We start from the raw sequence: 23,077 nt of genomic DNA, 5'->3' as shown, positions 1-23,077 counted from the left end.
ACTCTTTCCAAGCAAAGAATAATCTAGGATGAAGTTCTGGCAGAAATATCTCTTTGAATGGAAACCATTTTTTAGCATCTCATTTCCACAGTCTGGTCTAAAAACTGCAAAGACCGTCTTATACTCTACATACAGGGCACATCTACATGAAAAGCATGTTGCTACTGTGCAATAGCATGGGAAAAGACCTGTGCAGCATCCGGACTGCACAGTAACAACTGCACAGTCCGGCGCACATGTAGATGCGCCCACATAGAAGCACATATGAGCATGCAGCAGCTCTCATATACATTTATCTTGGAAAGTGGCCAGATTCCCTTCCAACTTTAGTTTTCTATTATTCCTATATTGTTAGGGATGGTCCCGCTTTGAGCAGGGGTTGGGCTAGGCCTCCTGAGCCCTGACAGGGAGAATGTCTCCCTGCCCTGGCAGCAGGGAGCTCCTGGCCCCGGCTCCCCACCTGGGGACAGGGGGCTTGGAAAGAGCTGGGTGGGGTGGGGGAAGTCCCAGCTCCCTGCCCTTGGTGGGGCAGCTAGCAATGAGCAGTGCTAGCTGCTCCATTGGCAGATTGGGACAGGGGGCTGGGACCTGTCCCTAAGCCCTGCTGCAGCCACAAAGCCTGCCAGCTGTCAAGGAGATTGGTGCAGGGGGGTTCTGGGGCCCTGCACCCCTAGCTGCTGACAGGCAAAACTCGTGACATGGGTGCTTGTGCAACTGACTGTCTCTGTCTTGGGGCAGTTGATTGTCTGTATTGATTCTTTCTTGTCGTTAGTCTGTGGTATTGTAGGTGTTAATCCTTGCTTGTTAACTCGTTACCTAGTAGCTAGCTAGTGTGTATTGAGCTGCACCCTGAGTGAAGCATGACTGTTGTGTAACACAGTAGCTTAGCAGCCAGGTCTGCAGTAGTTTCCGCCCCCACCACAGTGCCCCAAGACAGACGCAGTTGCACAAGCACCCATGACATGAGTTTTGCCTGTCAGCAGCTAGAGGTGCAGGGCCCCAGAACCCAGAACCCCTGCACCAATCTCCTTGACAGCTGGCAGGCTTTGTGGCCGCAGCAAGGGCTACCATGCCTGCAGCTTTCACCCTGCTGAGCCTTAACATACACAGTGTCACCCATGTCATGAGTTTTGCTCGTTCACAGCTTGAGGTGCAGTTTCTCCCAATCCCCTACACCTATCTCCTTGAAACTTGACAGGTTTTGTGGCTTTACCAGGGGCTAGCATCCCTGCAGTTTTGACCCTGCTGTGGCTTAACACACACATGTGACATGAGTTTTGCTTTCAAGAATTTGGGGGGCAGTTTCCAAGAAACCCCTGCACCTTTCTCCTTGAAACTTGGCAGGCTTTGTGGCCTCAGCAAGAGCTACCACGCCTGCAGTTTTCAACCCCCTCCCTGTGGCTTAATATACACATGTGACATGAGTTTTACTTTTAGGACTTTGAGGGGCAGTTTCCCACAACCCCCTGCACCTATCACCTTGAAGCTTGGCACACATCATGCTCTCAGCAGAGGCTACCATCCCTGCAAATTTCATCTGAATCAGCCAAAAGACAACAAAGTTATAGATATTTCATTGATCCTGCATTATACCCTATTGCCAAATCTTTTCCGAATCTTTTCCAAATCGATTCAGAAAGCCTAAAGCTTTCAGCGATTCTATTTGGATTAATAGATTTGGCCTCCAAATAATCCAAATCATCTCTGAATCCAAATCATGATCCGAAGCTTGGTATAGCCCTACCAGCTAGCCCTGGGCAGCATAGGGAAGTCTGCACATGCAGCCCAGAGTTGATTGGAGACTACCTGAAATGTGACAGTCCCCAGCCAGCTCTAGGCTGCACTTGCAGACTTCCCTGTGCAGCCCAGCGCTGTTTGGGAACTATCCCAGTCAGAAACAGATCCCAGCCAGCTCCAGGCTGGGTGGGGAACTCTCCCCATGCAGGGAGCTCCCTGCATCTGCTCCATGATTGTGATCATGGAATGAGGGCAGAGAAATTGCTCCCAGCCCCAGCTCTGCAATTGCAAAGCAGAGGCAGGGGAACTTGTCCCCACTCAGGCTCTGGTGGCGGAGCCCGCCCCAAGGGCAGGAAGCAATCTCCCACCCCTGTTGCCCAGCTGACCAGGAGCAAATTTGCTCCTGATAAAATTTGCCTACACAGGCCTTACTGTGCAGTAATTATTTGGCAGATAATTTGCTGCTTGCATTTGCTGCTGAGTAGAGAAAATTACTGCACAGTAAGGGTCTGCATGTGTAGATGGTGATGCTTACTATGCAGTTATTTGCTTTACTGTTCCATAAAGTGTCCAGTGCAGACACGCCTGGTGAATATTGTACCAGGCCCCTGTCTCTAGCTCAGTACCTCAAAATAGAGGCATACCTAGTCACTCTTCATTATTCAGGTCATATTCCAGTGTCTGAGTATGCACCTTCCCTGCAAGCTGTCCTCTGTTTCCATCCTCATCCATGCCTCCATCCCCGTCTCTTCTTGTGTTATGCTTGTGTAATTAGTTTTCCCAATGAGACATGCTGTCTGCTTACCCCTGTGAACAAAGTGTCATTTGCTCACTTCTCTGACTATTTTAGCTTGACAGGAAAAAAAAATAAAATAAAGGTGACCCATTTTCCTAACCAACAACAACCCCAAACGAGGAACAGAAGTGACAATCTGTCTAGGAATAAGGTTGGGTGGGGGAATGGGTGTGTGTGGGGGGGTGCGAAACATGAGCTGTTTTTTCACTAATGCATTGATTGATAACCTAGGTCATGGGGCTTTTGTAGGGTACAGCTTATATTAGACACATCCAGGCAGTTTTCACTGTCACTTACATGCATGACAGATATTCTCTGCAGTTGTTTATGACTCAAAGCCTTGTCTTGTAACCCAGGCAATAACATCCACTGAGATTGTGCTGCCTGGAGGACCACATCCTGCCATCATAGCATTTTGACAGGAATACTCCAGGGCAATCCCGCCCCCCCTCAATCCTCTCCCAGTTCTTATGAGAGTAATTGAGGACTGTGTTTCTGCGGACATCATGCAATATGGCTTTGATTCAAAGCCCAGTGAAGTTAGTGATAGCCTTTCCATTGACTTCAATGAGCTTTAGTTCAGGTCACCCATGCTTCTCTGATCAAAATGCCATGGGATATGAACAGGTTTGTTTTGTTTTCACCAGACTTGAGAGGAACAATGTTTCCTTAGGGCACAAAGACAATCCTATGACGTTTTAACTGAGATGAAAAGGATGGGCCTTTCCTAGGTTGCATTCAGCCCTTGAGACTTGAGATTAGACTCAGAGCATACATGTTTCACACTCCTTGAGCATCAGTACAGCATTAGGCATGCAGTGCTTAGGTGACAGTCTCTTTACTTACACTGGGAGTAAGTGGTGCCAGTCCCACTAACGCTGAACCGGTTGAGATGGAGTCTGTGAGTGACCACGTTCTTCTGTGGCTGGAAGAGGATGATGTGTACCTTTGGTGCAAACAAGCAGCCCAGCACAACAAAGCCACTCAGGCTCACAGAGATGCACATGGTTGTGGTCTGCACCTAGAAGAGAGTCGTCATAAAGCAAGAGTTGAGTTATCAGATGTGTGGCAATGAGCTAGAGTGCCTTGCTAACCAGATTGTGAATGAGGCACTCACTTTGGAAGCCATGACTTCATGGCTCTTTGTTTTTGATTTCTATAGATTTCTTGTTTCCAAATTCACAGCCTGCTCTTCAGAAGGTTTAGCTATGACTACAGCTTAAGGATAATGAGCTGACTCCAAAACCTACTCTTTGAGAAGATTCCCCGTGACCAGTGCCTGCTGCATATTGGGATATTGGACAGCAGCATGCCCTATTGTGCCTGGCACTGTTTGTTTCTGCAGATTGTGATGCAATTTGCTTCTCTAAATCAGTAGGAACAAAAACTTCCTCTCATCTGAACAGCAGGGAGAACCTGAAATGCAAAATACCAGGATAGACATGATACCACAGTAGGAAATGAATTTAAGATTTACGTTGGCAGGGGCTATCCTAAGTGATCTACTGAATGGTATTGGTAGTGTTGGAGTAATGTTATAGTTGTAATGGTCCAGGAATTATGTGAGAGGCCAGGATTTTTGTGGGGAATATCCTTTAATGAACCAGGTGCGTGATTGGGTAAAGTTATACAGCTTTTAAATGTAAGGCATTCTTCACCGGGTCTGAGCTGATAAACTTTTGAATGCAACACATTCTTCATCAGCGCAGACCTGATGAAGAATGCCTTGAATTTGAAAGCCTGCATAACTTTATCTCAACCATGCACTCGGTCCAATAAAGGATATCACCCACAAAAATCCTTTGCCTGTTGACCCGTCTTGTCTTTGACGTCTACATTTGTGATTCACAATGACTATAACTAAGGTCCAGAGGGTCCCCTTCTAGTCCACATAGAAAGGCAGGCCTACTTGACTGTATCACTTCAGGTCTGGGTGCAAGGAGAAGAATGTTCCCCACAAGAAGAAGCAGTCTTCTGTGGAGCTTAGGAGCCATAGGGGGCAAGGGATATGCTGTGCACAGTGGGGGTCCAGAGTTGGCCCTGAGAGATGGATGTGCCATACAGAGAACCAGTTCAGCTTAAGGCCTCTGGTCTGGAAAGGAACCCTGACTAGCAACTCTTTGTATCCGTGAAAGAGTCCTTTGACTCCAGTAAGACTGAGTAACCATAAAGCTTTTTCATACAGGTCAGTTTGGGAGACGGGGGGTTGGAATTTTCTGGGGGTAACTGCAATTGGGCCAACACTTCTTGGTGCAGCTTTGCTGGACTTCCACTTTCTCTCCCTCCTGGAATGGTGTCCTACACCAAGTAGGGGGGTGAAGAACATAAATTGCTTTAAGGTGGAACTTGTTAAGTTGTAGTATGATAGGATTGGGATGTTCTTGGAGCAGAACATGCAATATGCTACTTAGACTAATCAGCAACCGTTGAAGGGGCAGAAAGGACTCTTGGTTACTATGTGGGTTGCTTGCATATCTGGGCAGTCTCACGTTCTATGCCTTCTGTTGGTTGCAGGAAGAAAATCCTCCCCTCTAGCTCCTTGAAAACATTCTTTGGCTTCTGGTTTTGATTTTTTTCTCCTTTTGCTCATGGACTAGACATGGGCCATGGCTAGAGGTAGGAGATTGGCTAAGGTGAGCTGGTCTTAATGGAACAGAGAAACTTCTCAGGTATCTTATCCAGGCCCCTTAATGCTCATGTATTTGGGGTTAAACTGATTGCCAGATTTGGGTCCAGTAAGGGCTTTTCTCCCCAAGGCAGATAAGCAAGGGCTGCTGGAGTTTATTTTGCCTCCCTTTGTAGCCTGGACATGGTTCATTTCCTAGTACCATCTGAGCATATTTTACCTAACAAATTCCCTGCCAATACAGTTGACAAGTTATTGATGCGGGCCTTGTCTCTCCTACTGTCTTTCTGTGGCACACTGTAAGGTTTCTTCTATGGGATACCCTGGGGCAGTGCTGTAGGACAAGGGCTGGAATGGATGCTCTTGTTTACCCTTCAGATAAATGTTTATTATGCAGCAGCCCAGTACTCTGCATTTGCAGTATCAGTTGCCCAGGAGGTCCCCATATTCCTTATGTTCCCTCTCTCTCTCTCCCCTCCACTCTCTCCCTGTCTGTCATAACCAACAGATAACCAGATGCCAGTTTGCTGTCCCAGTTTCAATTTAGCCTCTTCACTTCTGAGTAGATTCTTCAAGTTGTTTCATTAAACTGTCTTAAAATCTGCTACTTAATCTAAATTATTGCACGTCTCTGGGCAGTTCTGCATTCAATTCATTCAACCAGTCCCTGGAGATTAACTCTCTTGTGTGGGAACATGTCTCAAGGCTCCATTGTCAGAAATAATTTTTGTAAAACAAAAACTAGTGTGGAGAATGGACTTTGTCATTGTATACATTCACAGTGCACCTGGCACAATGTCAATGGGTCATATAATTACTGCAGTTGTGTAATTAATAACAGCCCCCTTCAAAAGAAGTACATTGCAAGCTTTGCTAAGGTGCCACTGTAAGGGACCAGTGAAGAACTTAAATGGCCACAGAGTGCACGCAAACTCTTCCTATAAGTCTATTCTCATGCCTTTCCTCTTGCTCTATGGGCATGATGCTGAGCTCACTGAAGTCAAGAAAGGATCCCATTAAAAAAATCAGTGGGTCTTTGGATCATTCCGTATGTAATGGAAATTAAACCAAATATCTTGTCTATGTCTTGTCATAGTAGGAAGAGATTAACATCAGCATTTGGTAGAAGCTGGAAGAATCAGGACTTTACATGCCTGTCTCTCTACCAATAGAGGCTATAAAACTAACATGTATTTTTGTCTGAACACACTATAGACTTCAACTGCTGCACATGGTGCAAATGTGTAAGTGATTATTAAATAACACCTGGCCATACTGTGCCATTGATTTTTTAAACAAAACTGCTCACTGAAATCAATGTAAAGCACCACTGCATGAAAAATCAATGCTATGAAATAGTTCATTGTTTTGTTTTGTTTCCCCCCCCACCTTCTTAGCTTTCCCATAAGCTGTGATGGCATAAGTATGGAAGTCACATACTCAGCAAGCATAACTATGCCAGCTAAAAACCTACTGTTGGTGCAGTAACTGTGGGGAAAACTGTTTTATTGGTATAACTTATTCCACTTGAGAAACTGATTTAAACTAGTGTACAACTCTTCTGCCAGTACCAATGATTCTTCAACAGACAGAGGTTGCTGGAAAAAAATTTAAGAGTAGATGCAGCCTTAGTTAGTAGAAGGTTTGTTTCCACCATTGAGACTCCTATTATTTATCCATGAGGGGATTTCTACAATTTGTTTTACTTACTTTTTTCAATTTTTAAAATGTGCTTATTGCCCCCCTCTTGTGATAAGTTGTGCTCTTATCACGCTAAGTGCTTTTGAAAATCCAGCCCTCTAACCCACTTAGATTCAATCAGTAGCATAACTGAAGGGGACACAGGTAGGGCAATAACCCTAAGCACTGACTTGGGGTGGGGGGCACAAAAATAACAGCTGTCATTGTTGCCTGCCTATTGGCACCGCTGCTGGCCTGCCTCCTACTGCTGCACTGTGTGCCACCACTGCTCAGGGTGCAAAACTGCCCAGCTACGTCTCTGCATTCAACATGTGCCTAAACCCCTTAGGCTCCTTTGTAAAAAAATCCCAGTCATATGTAATGAAGTTGGGGTGGGGGGGAAGAAGCACCTCTTAGCTAATCCTGCTGTTTTCAGGCATATATCACTAGCATCCCCACTAATGAGAAAATCTGCAGGGATGACCCTTGGAGCTATCTCACTGCTTGCTGCTTTTAGTGTTAGGCACTGTTCCCCAGTGCTTTGCTTAAACTTTTGCCTCCTTAGTTTCAGGCCATCACTCCTTGTCCAAATGTCTCCTGAGATTCAGTAATTACTTTCCCTTTTGTTACCTTGAATTTATTTATAGGTTGTGATCCTGTCTTTCTGGGGTTTCTCTTGTCTAGACTAAATACATTTAGCTCTTTTAGTGTCACTCTGTGGATCTTGCCATGCCATTTTTGTCATCTGTCCTTATTGAAAGTTCTTCAATATCTTTCCTAGGTTGATGGGGGTGGGGAGGAATTAGATATGTGCCTAATATTGTGGGAACATCAAGCTTGTGTTAATAAAAGCCACTATGTACTCCCTTGTGTGACAGGACCCACCTCTGAGGACTGCTGTGGTGCCTCCACCCACTCTGGACTATCAGGCTACTGCCTGGTCCTCACCGGCCACACATTATTGGAAAGTAAATGTAGACTGGGGAGGCTGCCCTCAGAGTACCAGGATGCTCCTGGGGAGCATCCTTTTGCCCTGTTTATCATTGGGCTGCCTTGTCTGGGCCCAGTCTCTACCCTGAGCAAGGCACTGTTCTTCTTGACTGGCCTCAGCCATGGCACTCTCCCAATCTCTCTACCAGGTCTCCTTAGCCTTGTCTTCATCCACTGGGCCAGGCCCTGAGTCTAGTAACTAAAAACACTTAGGGTGCCTATAGATGAGCAGCAATAGTAATTACAGCATGTCGGAGCAGACTTGATTAATCGATCAATTGAGTCTTCTGGAGCATGCTAATGACCACGCTTCAGCAGCCTCCAGCGTCTCATATATCAGCGTCCCTGCACTACAAAACAGCGCCCGAAGAGCTTTATCTAAAACTCCTTCGAGCTTTAGATAAAGCGCCCCTCCCGCCATTTTGAAACACGGGGACGCTGCTACACAAGACGCTCTGGGCGCTTTAATTCAAGTGACTCTCAGAGCGTCTCTAATTAAAGTGCTCCCCCTTCCCCCCCTCTCCCGGAGCACCTGTATAAACACCCTTAGAGCTTCACTGATACCCAACCAAGGCTTTTCATGGCTGCCTGTCTCTGTAAAGCCAAACTATCAACAGCACCTTCTTCAGGGCATCCCTTTGTGGCCTCTTATTTCCCATACAGCCAGGACCATGCCTTGCAGGTAAAACGGTCAATATAAACACTTCACCAAAAATAACCAACCCACCTGGGTACACTCACCACAGAGAAGATCCTTCCCAATCCCTACCAGCCCCCTGGGGTACCTTATCCCTCTATACATCCCTTTGTTCATCCTGTTCTCTGGGGAGCTCTTCTCCCCACGACTCTCAGGACCAGAATGAGTACCTCGCCCTGGAGCCAAGCCTATATACCTACTAATTCCTCCTCTTTTCCTGTTAGTCTGGTAAAAAATCATTGGACAACAATTTGAATGAAGACCATTAATATTGTTCCAAAGACTACCTCTAATAGCCCCAACCTGCCTCTCAGGAAACATAAAGATTCCAATAGATCTGGGAAAAAAATCCGACAAAGTTTTAATCAGAAAATGCTGTTTTGTTGAAATCAGATTTGCTGCAGGGACATATTGATTTCCACATGTAAAATAAAGGAAAAAAGCATTTCACTGACATTAAAATAATCTATGTTATCATTTTTGGAACATAATATTGTAATTTTTAAAATTTGAAGTGATTTTCCATTTAGAATTTGTATTTAATTAAAAAACAACAAAAGTTGAAAAAGAAGTCTTTAGAACAAGACTCAAACCAAATCTTGAAAAGGCTGCATTTCTTGCAAAAATGCAAGTTTTGGGTTTTGGACAGCTATAGTTTCTACTGCAATTTTCTAGTTAAAACCCTGCCTCTCTGAAGCTTTAGGTTGCTCTCTTATAACTCTGACTGGCATGTGCTGGTGCATGAATATTTCTATCACCTGATTAGTACTGTACACATTGTACATCCATAATTCAGAACAAGTCCATACTTTGCTTAGAAGTACAACATTTCGATGTAAAGCAATAGCTGGTGCATCTTGTTGCTTAGCTGTGCATTAACAGTGAAAAGCAGCTGTTTGTAAAGGGCACTGGAGATCACAAAGTGTAAGACGCTTTTAGCAAATGACAGGCCCTCGCTTAAGTGATGCACACAATTTAGGGGAAACAAATGTCCAAAGACTTACTCTGTAGTCACTTGACGTCACATAAAATATGGGGAGGAAGGCCAGCCAAATGATGCATGTTGTGTACATTGTAAAACCGATAAACTTGGCTTCGTTGAAGTTCTCTGGGCACTTCCTTGTTTTGAAGGCATACACAGTGCACAAGACTACAAGGATTACATCGTACGTTAAGGAGATTAACATACTGGAATCTTTGACATTGCATTTCAATATAACAGTCTCCCTTTTCTCGGGAAGAGTGTACCGTCTGGTGCCAGGGGACTCCAGTATGAGCCACACCGACACCACCACAATCTGTACCAAGATGAGGCTCAGGCAGATGAAGACCTGAGAACTGGGGCTGATGAATTTAGGCCTCTGAGCACCATTCTTTACACCATTAAATATTCTGGCTATGCAGTTTGTTTTTGTCAGGAGGGCAGAATAGCAAACAGCAAAGGAACTTCCCAGCCCCAAGCGACGCAGGGTGCAAATGGCTGGTGAAGGCTTAGCTATGAAGAAGAAGGTCATGCTGTAGGAGAGGAACACCCCAAAAAGTAATATATAGCATAGTTCACGACCAGAGGCTTTGACCAGAGGAGTGTTGTTATGCTTGATAAAGACAGCTACAACCATGAAGGTACAAATAAAGCCCAAACATGCAATGGTAACAGGACCTATTGCCCAGGCATCTTCCCACTTGATATAGTCTTCTGGTAGGTCATAACAGGCAGTCAGGTCAGCAGTGGGCCATTTCCCAGGTCCACAGTCTGCACAGGTAAATTCATCAGACAAGTATTCAAAGGTCTCACAGGGAATGCAGATCCAACAGCAGACGTCTCCTGGCTGCATGTTCTTCATTTCATTAGGAGCACAGGGGTCACTACACTGGGAAATGGGGACAGAACTTCTGGACCACTGAATTGAGTCTACATCGAGTGACAAGGTTTCTGCCCAGTGACCAACCTTCACATAGGAGTATCTGCCCCCTGTGTACTGGAAATTGAACACGTTGTATCTGCCCATCCCATCTCCATAAGCATCAAACTTGACCATGCTGTCTGCAGCAGTGGAAGGATTGAATGGAGCTGTGGAAAACAGAAATAGAGGAAATTTAGCATGACGCCCCCAGTCATTTTCTGTTCCGTTAGTTGACATATATATCAGAGAAGACTGGCAGCCTTTTAGACAATTTACAATGAGCAAGGTATTTTGATACAAAACATCAACTGAGAAATTTTCCTTTGGGTAGCGGCTCTTGCTTAAGGAACAGCTAATAAAGAATGTCCCAATGATATGGACATCAAGGTCAGGTCTGAGATTTTATTATATGTCTAGGGAAAGCAATGTTTCTAGTGAAAAGAGGCATGAACTTTCAATGGTAATGGCCTACGACAGTATATTTCCAGCTCTTTCTTGCAGTGGAGGTGACGATGATGATGATTCTGTGTTACAAGCTGGTCTGAAGTATTGAAGCAATGCACATGGGTCACCAGGCTAAAACTACACCAGGAACCATGCTGTCTGAATTGCACAGTACTTTATGAGAGACATCTTTTTTCTTCACCCCTATTTCCCAGTGGCTTTGATATAAAAATATGTCTTTCTCAAGGAGGTCTCTAAAGATCCTTTTTAGCCCATGAACTAAGACATACTGGCCTAGAAGCAGTTTGCATTTGGCAGTTCTTTCCAACGTGCATTTGAAATATGTCAATAGTGTGACTCATCTCTCCCTCTGCATTTAAGGATCAAAAAATGTGGTATTATCACTGAACGAGTCTTTTACCTAAATTTACAACAGCATCTCAAATTTGATAAAAAAAAGATTCCTCAGTTTCATGCCCATTATAACCCTATACAAAGTGGATCACATCCTCCCCTTGTATAAATAGGTTTATTAAAACCAATGGACCTATGGTTTGTTACCTAGGCTGTAGATGTCACCGAATAGTTTTGAAGTGTGCTTGACTTGTGTTGATGACAAAAATGACCTCAATTAACAGAACTCGCATTTAATGTCTTTGCATAGAATACGCTATTTCTCGGCTATATCTTGCTACTGTGTTATTTGGAAGTATTCATGAACAATTACCATTTTTGAATTTTCTTTATTGTTTACCTTGAACATAAATGATTTAACAAATAAATTCAGTATGAAGAAATGCTGTTTGGATGTCCTATATTCTTATGCAAATTTGTTAAAGAGGTGAGTCCTGCTCAAAATCACGTTTCACCTGTGTGTGTGTTTCCAGTGACCTTAGAGGCAAAACATGGTATTTACCACCTCTGTCCCCTATACTGAGCCCCTCCTTTTGTGAAAGAGCCTCATTTCGCATCCTTTGGATAAAGACAGGAGGAAGGTGCCCTTATGGCTTGTGCATGCAAGAAGGCCATCAAGTGGGATACGAAATATGAGCTCGCCTACTCCTGGAAAAGTAGCTAGACTACTGCACTTTGCTTTAAAACACTGAATATACTGGAAAAGTTTTAATGAAAAGACAGGCAGGTAATTTCATCCACAACATTCAAACTCCTGTGGTATCACCACTATGTGCATAATCCTGACCCTTCAAATTTCCCATTGTCCTGAAGGAAAGGGTATTGGTTTTGACAGGCGCTCATTGTTATTCAGTGGAATTCACCCTGCAGGACAGAAAGGATTTTAGCTGGTCAGATCTGTAAGAAGCAGTTGGGAGCTTGACAGTCTCAAATAAAGCTGTATATAGGATTTATTTTTAAGGGTCTAATTGAGGGGATGATGTACAATAATTATACATTCCTCAACCATTTCGTGCCATGTCTTTTTATGTTCTTCTTCGTCTGCCCTAAAATGTTAGGTATCCATCATACTTTGGTTGACTGTATTGATTTTCTTACATTTCTCCTGTGTTAAGTTGCCCAGCATGGACTGTTTTTGTCCCACACCTCACTGGGGGAATAGATAAAAACACACAGGCTGGAACTGTGACCTTCTACGGGGAATCAATAGTGTAGCACTTTAGACTGCTAAGACTCTGGAGAGTTTCATTATTTCCTCAAGCAGAGGGAATGAAGAATTATTAAAAATGTAAGAGAAAATTGTATTTACCATGTGATTTATTGTACAGCTCGCTGTAGCACACAAGGTGAACAGCATCACTGGCAGGAACCAGAAGTGTTTTTACTACTGCTAGGCAATAAAAGCATTTTCGATCCTAGTGTCTCTGGTTATGGAAGTGGTTCTGTTGTCTCTGCTGGAACAAATCACGCCCCCCTCCCCAGCATCATGTTGCAACTGCATCATAGCTTTAATTATATCAGCCTCTTGTGAACATGAACAGTGCCATATAAAGATGCGGTTGCTCCCTCTGGCTTGCAATCTGTTTCCTTTTAGAGTTCTTGCAGGTAGTGGATGTTATTTTTCAGACAACCCAGAGCACAATTCTGGCACCTTGAATCATGTGGGACAGCTCCTTGCTCTGCAGCTACTCCCTCTGATTTCATTTGAAGAAATGATGACTTTGGGTGGAGGGCTGAACAACAGGCTAGTGAATAAACTGCCCCTGCCTAAGAGGAAAGGGGGTGTGAGTCGGTGGGACACATCCTCTCTTTGTCCTGAGGAGTGGCAGGGCACTAGTTATTCACTACGGATCTATCCCAGCTGCAAATTACTCAGCAGTGCTGGCTGGCAGAGTGTGGGGCTCAAAGCCAGGATACTTTCCATCCCCGGCCCTTCAGCAATCTCTGCCCAGCCACCTTCTTTACCCCGTCTGTAAGCAGGTACATGACGCAGCTACATCCAAGGCCCAGGTAACCCATGAAGTGGTATGACGAGATTTCTAATTCTCTGCTGTTCACCTCTGTAGGCATGTAGCTCCTGTCAAAATCTAGTCCAATGATATCCCTTGCAGAATAAAGGTGGTAAAACCATCCTGAGAATTGCCAGTGCTCCCAGGAACAAGACGGTCTTCATGACTCAAGCAGTTACAGTCAAATGTAAGTCAACAGGAAGGAAAATTAAACCAGTTCCTTCCCCCTCCACCAACACACTTTCCCAGCTGGGAGCAGCTTTAAAATAAAATCATAATGCTGCACTTAACAACTCTTCAATAATGTGTTGTTGTCCTTACCACTGTCTTACTTCAGTATTCATGTGGAAGCTTTTAGCACCCGTTCAGTTTTAGCAGCCTGTTTATTCACCCAGCTTCCATGAAAGTTGGGCGAAATCCTGAAAAATGCCGGGTATCTGCAACTCCTATTGAGGAGAGCCTCAGGTGAGCAACTGGTCTCAGGGACTGAGAATAATGTCACCTATTTGACTCAAAGCAGGTGATTTTATACATCCAATAACATGCTTGAGGCTAGGTACATGCTTAGCTGACTAAAGGTTAAAATTAGCAGCAACTTGCAGAATCAAGACCAAGGCCTGCAATGTGGCTAGAAATGGGATTAACAACATTAAAGAATATGTTTTAAATGTGTATCTAAATACTTCCACTCAGCCACAGATTTAGACAGCCTGATGCATTGTTAAACAGGCTAGCAGAGGGGGAGGCCCCTCTTCTATAGGTATCTATGCTGGTGCTTAACTTGAAACCTGCATCTAGTTGACTTTCATGGAGCCATTCCCCTGCTTAAAGGTAAGTGCGTAGAAAAGTGCTTGCCAGGTAGTTTGTAAACACCATTCATTTTCTTTCCTTGCACCTAGTTACAGACAGACAGATCTGTGCTATTTTAGTGGAGGTCGACGGAGAAAAATAAATTACAGTCCTTTGGATAAGGGAGTGAAGTCACTGAATAAAATGATGAATTCAATGTGAATATGGAAAATCTGAGACTACAAATGGACCCATTGGGTGGTCTATTATAAATATACCTGCTGATTCTATATATATAGCATCAGCAGGTATATTTATAATAGACCACCATATATAGATTTCATAGACATTCGGGCTGGAAGGGACCTCGGAGGATCATTGAGTCCAGCCCCCTGCCCAGAGGCAGGAAGTCAGCAGGGATCATAGGATCCCAGCAAGATAAACATCCAAATGTCTCTTGAAGGTGTTCAAAGTGGGTGCTTGAACCACCACCGGCAACAGTCTATTCCAGACCTTTGGCGGTCAGACAGTAAAGAAGTTCTTCCTTATGTCCAGCCTGAAATGGTCACAGAGGAGTTTGTGACCATTCCATCTTGTCATCCCTTGGGGCACTCTGGTGAACAGATGTTCCCCCAGATCCTGGTGAACATCTCTAATAAACTTATAGGTAGGCACCAGATCACCTCTGAGCCTGCGCTTTTCCAGGCTGAAGAGTCCCATGGCTCTCAGCCTCTTGTCATAAGGCCTGTTCTCCTGCCCGCTGATCATGTGCGTGGCTCTTCTCTGGACTCTCTCAAGCTTCTCCACATCCTTTTTGAATTGTGGAGCCCAAAACTGGATGCAGTACTCCAGCTGCAGCCTCACCAAGGTCGAGTACAACGGGAGAATGATGTCCCGGGATTTGCTTGAGAAGCATCTATGGATGCAAGCCAGCGTTTTGCTTACTTTACCAGCCACAGCATCGCATTGAAGGCTCATGTTCATCTTGTGGTCAATCATGACCCCCAAGTCCCTTTCCTTCATGGTGCTAGCCAACGTAGCACTGCTAAGCCTATAAGCATGCTGCAGGTTTTTCCTCCCAAGGTGGAGAACCTTGCATTTTTCAGTGTTAAATACAATCAGGTTCTTGTCCTCCCATTTCATGAGCCTGTCAAGATCTGCCTGGATCACCCTCCTGTCCTCAGGTGTGGATGCTTTACCCCAAAGTTTGGTGTCATCAGTGAACTTGGCCAGTCTGCTTCTGACACCAATGTCAACATAATTGATGAAGATATTAAGAAGTAAAGGCCCTAGGACAGAACCTTGAGGGACCCCACTGGTCATGGGGCACCACAATGATTGACTTCCATCTACCACCACCCTCTGGATCCTACCACAAAGCCAGTTCCCCAGCCAGCGAATCGTGGTGAGGTCGAGGCCGCAGTTAACCAGTTTTGCCAAGGGGTGATCATGGGATACCAGATCGAAGGCTTTTTTAAAGTCAAGATATATGATCTCAATCTCTTCTCCCTTGTCCAGGTGATAAGTCACCTGGTCATAAAAGGACATGAGATTGGTCAAGCAAGACCTACCTGCAACAAACCCGTGCTGGGTATCCCTCAGGATATTGCCATCAGCTAGCCTGTATAGGATGGCCTCTTTGATAATCTTTTCCAAGATCTTCCCCAGGATAGAGGTCAGGCTGATGGGCCTGTAGTTTGCCAGATCCACTTTCCTCCCTTTCTTGAAGATAGGCACCACATTGGCCTTATTCCAATTGTCGGGCGTGTGTGTGTGTGTATATATATATATATATATATATATATATAAAATCACTGGAGCATTTTTCACATGGTATTTATCTCCATATCTTAGCTGACGTAGCAGTGCACAACTCATGCTATTTCAAAGAAGAGGATCTCATATTAACAGAAAGGAATTAAAGGGCAAGAATGCATAATGATCATAAAATAGACATTTATTCTATAAAATAAAAGGAAAAATTTTTGAATGGAGCAGCAATTTTTCCTAGAGAGGAAATGCCAGGCCATCTGAGTCACTCACTGAGTAGGTATTTTTTTTTTTTTAATTTCAGCTTTAAAACTAAATTGGAGAGTTAATTTTTATTTAAACCACACATTATAAAATAGGTGTTTATAAAAGTATTAGCTTCTCACTGTAACTAATCTCTTTGAATGTGTCGCCGTGGCAGTAGTGAAAATGACTCTCTTTGGAGCAATGTCCTGGAATACATCTGTGCCAAATGCTTTATGTACTCAGTTACATCAGTGGCGAGGGTAGTGAATTAAAGTAAAATCTATGAAATAAATAAACTCACAAAATAGTGCACAATTTAAAGCAATTTAGAGAGGTAGACAAGCTCTGATTACTACACTGCCAAATTAACAGGATACCGGCAACGGACATCCCAAGACGAGGGCTATTTAGTTTGCTGTACACAGTGCTTTCTCTAGCCTTGTGGCCAAGCGATGCATGTCTGTGTCTTAAGGTCAATGATGCTAAACTAGCAGAACTGAGTGAGAGATTTACAGAGCCTATATGTAAGGAGGATGCAGACCCTCTTCAGAACCGGCTGCTCCATCAGCCCTGCCTCAGGCTGGGAGGGGCCAAGGACAAGCTCTTTCAGGTAGAACCAGCACTGCAGTAGGAGAGTCCATGCTATGTCTATTTTATTAGCTGCCATGGGGTAATAAAGTAAAATAATACTGCACAGTTCATATCTGGTGAGTCACTTCCTGGTGTTTCCTTCTTCCTGCCCTGGGATGTAAATGGCTAACATAAAAACACTGTATGTCTCCAGAAATTCTGGGGAAGGGGCAACTCTTAGAACAGTTGAGTGACGTGTTTTCCAAGCGCAAAGATGACAGAATGCAAAAGACACTGAAATTACCATCTATTGAATATTGTGGAGGAGCAGGTAGTTATGATGCTGATGTTGCTGAGGACAAACAGTGCAAGGGGATTCAGGAGCAAAATGTTGGTTGTAAAATTTACATGATGAGGAAATTCAAGCGAGCTTAGGTTAAGAGCAAGTCTTGAAAGACGTTTAGTTCCACACACAGGGTCAGCGAGGTGGAGAAACTTCTGAAGTGGGTGAGAAGACGGTGGAAGAGAAATTATTTAAATTTGTTAGGCACCTGGGGACGTTTCTGGGAACTAATGGCCTAAAGGAAAGCGACGAGTTTCATTCTGACCAGTTTAGAGTGAGCTGTTACATTTTGCTTATGCAGAGGCACTAATCTTGTTGCAACAGGGATTTAGGTATTTGGGCAGGTGTTTGAGCCTGGATGGAATAGAACTGTAACCTTTGAGAAAATAACTTTTGTAGCATTGCCTTTTGGAAATAATAGCAGACATGCCTCAATCTGAGATGGTTCTTTGTATTATATAACTCAACATCTGCTCTGTGTTTGCAGAATGTAATTTCCCAAAGCATGGTGTGGACTAGAGACACAACTCAGTAGTCAGAGGTTGCTCATTAATAACATGCTTCAGTGACAGCTTGGCATTTTCTCAGCCCAGCTGTTTCCTAAACCGCAGGCTTCCTTGTGATTCACAAACAGTGTAAGAGTGCGTTCTGCGCATATTAACACTACCTCCCTCTGCTTTCTACTGGCTCCAGTGGTCTGGTAAGTGCACCGCATGAAGCTAATCTGGGAGCGTAAAGGGAGAGACTTAGATCTATGCAGTGCTGAAGTTCCTGCAAAGTTCTGTAAAACCCCATTAGTCTCACTAGATGGCACTGCAAAAACTACCAACAAATAACGTGAGAGGGAAACAAGATACTTGTTCACGCAACTAAGTAATATGAAAGCTGTACTTCTGTTAGTTCTCCCACCCAGTTTCAGAGATCTGCTTATTATACCTATGAAAGCATTGGAAAGAAAGATCCTCGGTAATATAACAACACTTTACATAGTGTTGCCAAGGGGCCTCATGCTATGGTGGGACCACAGGGCTCAAGGAATTTAGCTTTTAACTTTATTTTGACTGAGCTAGAGGCAGGTTTCTGAGTTTGATGTGATTTACTTCTGCCTTGATAATATTTTGACTGTCATAGATCAGAGATTCTCAAACTGTGGTCCGTGGACCACCACTGGTCTGCGAGCTCCATCCAGGTGGTCCGCAGAAAGGCTGTGGAACAATCGAAAATATCTGTACTTGTAAGGTAAGACTACTGATATTAAAATATGAGTTGTGCATTTTGATTTGTAGAACAAAAAAAAGTTTAAGTGGTCCGCCAAGACCCCCAGCAATTTTCAAGTGGCCCGCAAAAAAAAAAAAGTTTGAGAACCACCAGTGTAGAGATCTGATTGTGAACTCATTTCCACTTGTTCTACTCCTCTTCCTACCCTTGAGAGCAAGTATATGAATCTATGGATCCTTGCAGGATCATCCATGGCAAGACAGGTGAGAAAACTGCAGCATCTAGTTTAGTCCCCTAGAGTATGCCTACACGGTGTCCCTGGTGGGTCCAGAAATAGAGGGACAGGTGCCCTACCCTCCTACTCCCACTCACATTCTCTAAACCTGTCAATATGGCCATAAGGCCACTCTAGAGATAACGCCTGTGATTGCTCTCAAGAACATTGGACAGACGGAACTCGGAGTCGTTTCACTGCTGCATTTTTTAATTTGGCACATGTGAGTGGCAGTGGGTGATGGTGTGTATTCAAGAGCGCCTGTCCCTGGACATGCCAGGGCTCCAGTGCTTCTATGCCTCAAAAGTAGACATCTACAGCTGCAGACCAAAGTGACTGTAACTTTTATGAGCTGTCTGCAAGACACGCAAAAAGCAATGTTTCTCTAGCAACTTGGCCAGCAGACAACACCATTGGAAAGAACGTGGCAGTAGCTGCCCCTCCTAGCAAGATTATGGGAATCCTTAAAAGAGGAAGCATAGCTCTATACAAGTATGTAAAACATTCGAATATATGGAAAACTCAATAACCATTTCTGCAGTGAGGAGTTTGCCAGACAACGGTGTTTTCTGTTCCGTCATGTGTTTGCCTCTTGCGTGCATGGTCCTTGGGGCATTTGTGGTTGGGAAAACATTAGCTGGTTGCTACGTGGCAACCTCTCACCACGGAGATATTTTTCTGATCAAGTGCTTCCTACTTTGAACTTTTTGAAATGCACAGGTGGATCTCTCATTCACTGAGGAATTTTCAAACTGAAACAGGGAAAATAGAAGACGTGTAGGGCCAGTTTCAGCATGATACCTGAGGCGTCTTAAATGGGACTTTGGTCATGAATATTAGTTGATGGCTCCAACATAGACAATTACATTCATTCAGTGCCTGCATTTCAGACCTCAAGGATCTTTAGGCACCTATGTTTTGACTTTTGTGTCTAACTCCTATCTATGGCCGTAATCTACATCTATGTATGTCTGTAAGCCACATCCAACATCCAAGACAGAGAAGCACCTAAATCCATCAAAGTCCCGAGAGGGGCTGGTCTGTTTGGCACTCCAAGCACACATTGAAAGCACTGAATTCAGCACTCAGTGCAGCACAGGGGAAGAGGAAGACCTGGGCTCTGATCATTGCTCCTGGGATTATTTCTGTTTTTCATCCGTCTAATGTCAAATGCATGAACAGTTCAGAGAACTCAGGGTTCCTCCTCCAAACTGTGCATCCTAAGCACTAACCTTCAGAATCATATTCCTTCTGGCCCCATGACTCTTTTATTCTAGGTGGCCCACAGGCAAGGTTGAACAGGAAGGGTAGAGGGTGCACCAGCCCAGATTGTGCTCAGCCTGGTTCATCAGGCATTTTCCTGGGAGGTGGAAGATGAGGGTATGAATTCTGTCAGGTTGAGGAAGGCCTTTGTCCTTCCCCTCTTCGGTGAGTGCTCTAACCACTGGATAGCGATGATATATAAAGCTGAGCACTACCGTCATCACCACCACAAAATGAACCTAGACTCAGAAGAGTACTTGCAGTTTACGATTCCTTGTGCAGTACTCGCTCGGGGCCTGAAGATCCAAAAAGGGGCAGGAATTTAGAAACACCTTTGTGTTCAGCATTTCCTGTTGACTAGGTCTCATTGGCTCAGTGTCTGGGTTTGCTGAATTTCCCATTGGAGGTGCTTAGTTCCCCTTATAGATTGTAATTGGATGCGAGCACCTAAATTTTCAGTTCTGTGATGAGTAATCTGGAGATGCCTAAGAGACCTCTCTGGATCATTAAGATCATTGATAAAGATTAAGGCTTTTGTTCAAATATAAGAAATATCTCCTAGTGTCTTAAAATTGAACTTGCATTAATGGTCTTAACAAAGGCACCAAACATATATCAAATGCATCTTAGTCTTATTCTATCTAAATTATTCTGTTTAACTGGTAATTGATAAGCTGCATGAACCCATTGCAAGACTTCAACGTCAATGCATTTGGATTGATATCAGTCTTTTAATTTAAGATTGTTCACTTTGGGAAATGACTGACACAAAAGGCAGCAGGAAAGCAAGGTAATTTATACTAGCAATCAAGTTGTAATTACAAAGGAAATTAAAGCATGACTTTAAACAGCCTAACTCCTCCCTCAGGCCAACTTGTTATTTTGTAAACATAAGCAAGGGGAACCCAATCCCATTAGGAAGAATTATGGCCCTTGTTAGGGTGACAACTTGAAACCTCAGAAGGGAAAAGTGTAGATTTGAGTTGATTTCAGAATCCTATGAGACTTTTTAGCCCTGTGAATAAACAAGTTTGATGGTGACCTTTCTTGGCAATTCCTGGATGTTAATGTTGTTTAAAGAGGGCTATATTTTATGTTAGGCCAGTTGAAAGGAGTGTGAATCCCATTTACACGCTCGCTAGACCTTTGGAGACAGGACTTATCTATTTGCTCCTCCCCCCTAGTGTAAGTAGGTTGGAAGTTTGTGTGGAGGGAATAAATAGAAGCTCAGCCTCAGCCCCACATCATGTGCTGAGTGGTGTAGCTGGCCTGGCTGGTGTATGTTGGATTTACTGCTTGCATAAATTATGGTAAATATGGCAAATATCCCTCTAAGCAGGAAAGGACCTACGGGCTGGATATGCAACAATTCAACACCAGTGTTCTTTAGATTAGTTTTGTATACTGATGGAAATTACATGAGGATCCAGAGCAGACAGATGATGAATTGTCCTGGGATAGTTTCCATCTCTGACATTACTACAATGCTACTCCATTGTTAGGTGGAGTGGAAACATCCTTGTATTCAAGAGATAAGTACCCAGAACAACTACAAACACACAATACCTATACAGATATACTTTATTCCAAGATATTTTACTCTACTCTTTACTCCAGGGTTACTCTACACCGGATCCTCATATGTTATACCATTGTAAGTGTTAATGTGTGTGTGTGCTCTTTTTTCATACCCTAGTGTAAAGGCAGTTTATGTTGTATATCCAGGTTCTCAGAGGCACGTTTTTGAGGCACTATACCTTTCAGGGCTGTCCTTGCAGTGCTGCAGTTTATGTTCCATCTCTTGCTCTATTAAAACCTATGCACAAATGGCATTTGCTCTTGGGTGAGGATTGGTTGGGGGTTGAATAGCTATCATGGTTTTTTTTCAGTTCTTAATCTGTGCCTCTGGGGATAAACCTGAAGGGAATTTGAATAAACTCAGAAATTAAGATATTGCAAGATGATGGTTAAAACGTTTTCTCCTGTGTGGGGACCTGGAGGATTAGAAAGGTGTTTCCAGAGAGTGCTCTAAATGTATTTAATTAGATAGCTCATACCTTAGAGATAAGAACCAAATGAACCTTGAAATAGACCCTCTGTCTGTTATTGTCTAATTGACTTGATATGCAAAAGCTCCTAAATCTGATGAATAGATGTGAATTTAATTACTTATACTGCAATACTATTATTTAGTTTTTTATGAAACTATCAAAAAATTCTAAGCAATCACCATGTAAATTGATAATCAGCAGGCTGTTTACAAAGTGAAATCATGCTTCCAACAGGAAAATAAAGTCCTGGTGTAGTGCAGTCCCTGCAAAACAGCTGAAGCTTGAATTTACTGAGCCATCTGTAAAAAGAGTTACTGAATGCTTCAGAGTTTGAATGGATGAATGCTATATGCATTGTGTGTATACCTCATGGAAAGAGGGAATAGACTTGTTAAGAAGGAGAAGACTGTTGCACACCAATTACAGTGATTGAAACAGTGTATGTAATAGGGGTGTACAAAGCAGGCCCTATTTGATTTGGATTCGGATTCAGACTGAATCAGGGACGGTGTTTTGATTTGTTGATTTGGATCACTGTCCCTGATTTGATTCGGCCCAATCCGAATCTGAAGATTTGATGCTGATTCAGAGAATCAGTGATTCAGATATAAACACAGCTTTAAAAGATTTTTCTACATACCTCAAGGTACCAGCGTGGCTTGTGAACGCTGAGATGCTGGGGGGGATGGAGCATCCCACAGGAGCGGCTTCTGGCCCACTTCTGGGTCTGCTGCCATGTGCGCTGGGGAGTCCCCTGCACTTCTGTGGGACACTCCATGTGCCCCAGCATTGCTGCGTTCATGAGCCGCCTGGTACCTCGAGGTATGTAGAAAAAACATTTAAAGCTGTGTCTGTGTCTGACTTGACGAATCTCTCCAAATCGATTCAGAGGGTTCTGATTCGATTTGGAAAGATTAAAGGGTGTCCTGATTTGATTTGGATTCAGAGATTGAGCCACTGAATCTTGCTGAATCTCCGCCGAATTGAATCAGTGACCGAAGGTTCACACAGCCCTAGTGTGTAATGCCGGTGAAAAGGAAAGTTGGCTGGGTTTCACTTGGAAATGCAAATGGCTTAGTCATCCCATAGTTTTATCTCATGATGCTTACTATCATCTACTGTGTTTGGGATGTGATTGGAATGTACGTGCAAACATGTTGAGTCCAAATGGAGGAGGAAGGAAGTTCCAGTACAAGGAAGTTCCAGTGGGGCATGTCAGGTCCATTTAAGTCAGGGGTGGGCAACATGGTGAATCT

General features: G+C 43.7%; 1 protein-coding gene across 1 annotated transcript in view; it reads right to left on the bottom strand.

Moving 5' to 3' along the window:
- The window catches only part of GRM3 (glutamate metabotropic receptor 3), a 66,177-nt gene that overhangs the window by 8,371 nt on the left and 34,729 nt on the right, over positions 1–23,077 (bottom strand). The window contains exons 4-5 of the mRNA XM_006022110.1: positions 9,531–10,597; positions 3,380–3,554 (exon numbers count right to left, since the gene is read on the bottom strand). Of these exons, the coding sequence (XP_006022172.1) occupies positions 3,380–3,554; positions 9,531–10,597 (1,242 nt within the window). The remainder of the gene's footprint in view (positions 1–3,379; positions 3,555–9,530; positions 10,598–23,077) is intronic.

The sequence above is a fragment of the Alligator sinensis genome, unplaced genomic scaffold (genome assembly GCF_000455745.1).
Source record: "Alligator sinensis unplaced genomic scaffold, ASM45574v1 scaffold1216_1, whole genome shotgun sequence".
NCBI lineage: Eukaryota > Metazoa > Chordata > Crocodylia > Alligatoridae > Alligator > Alligator sinensis.
Note: the sequence above shows the minus strand (reverse complement) of the source record. Positions and strands in the feature narration are given on the sequence as shown.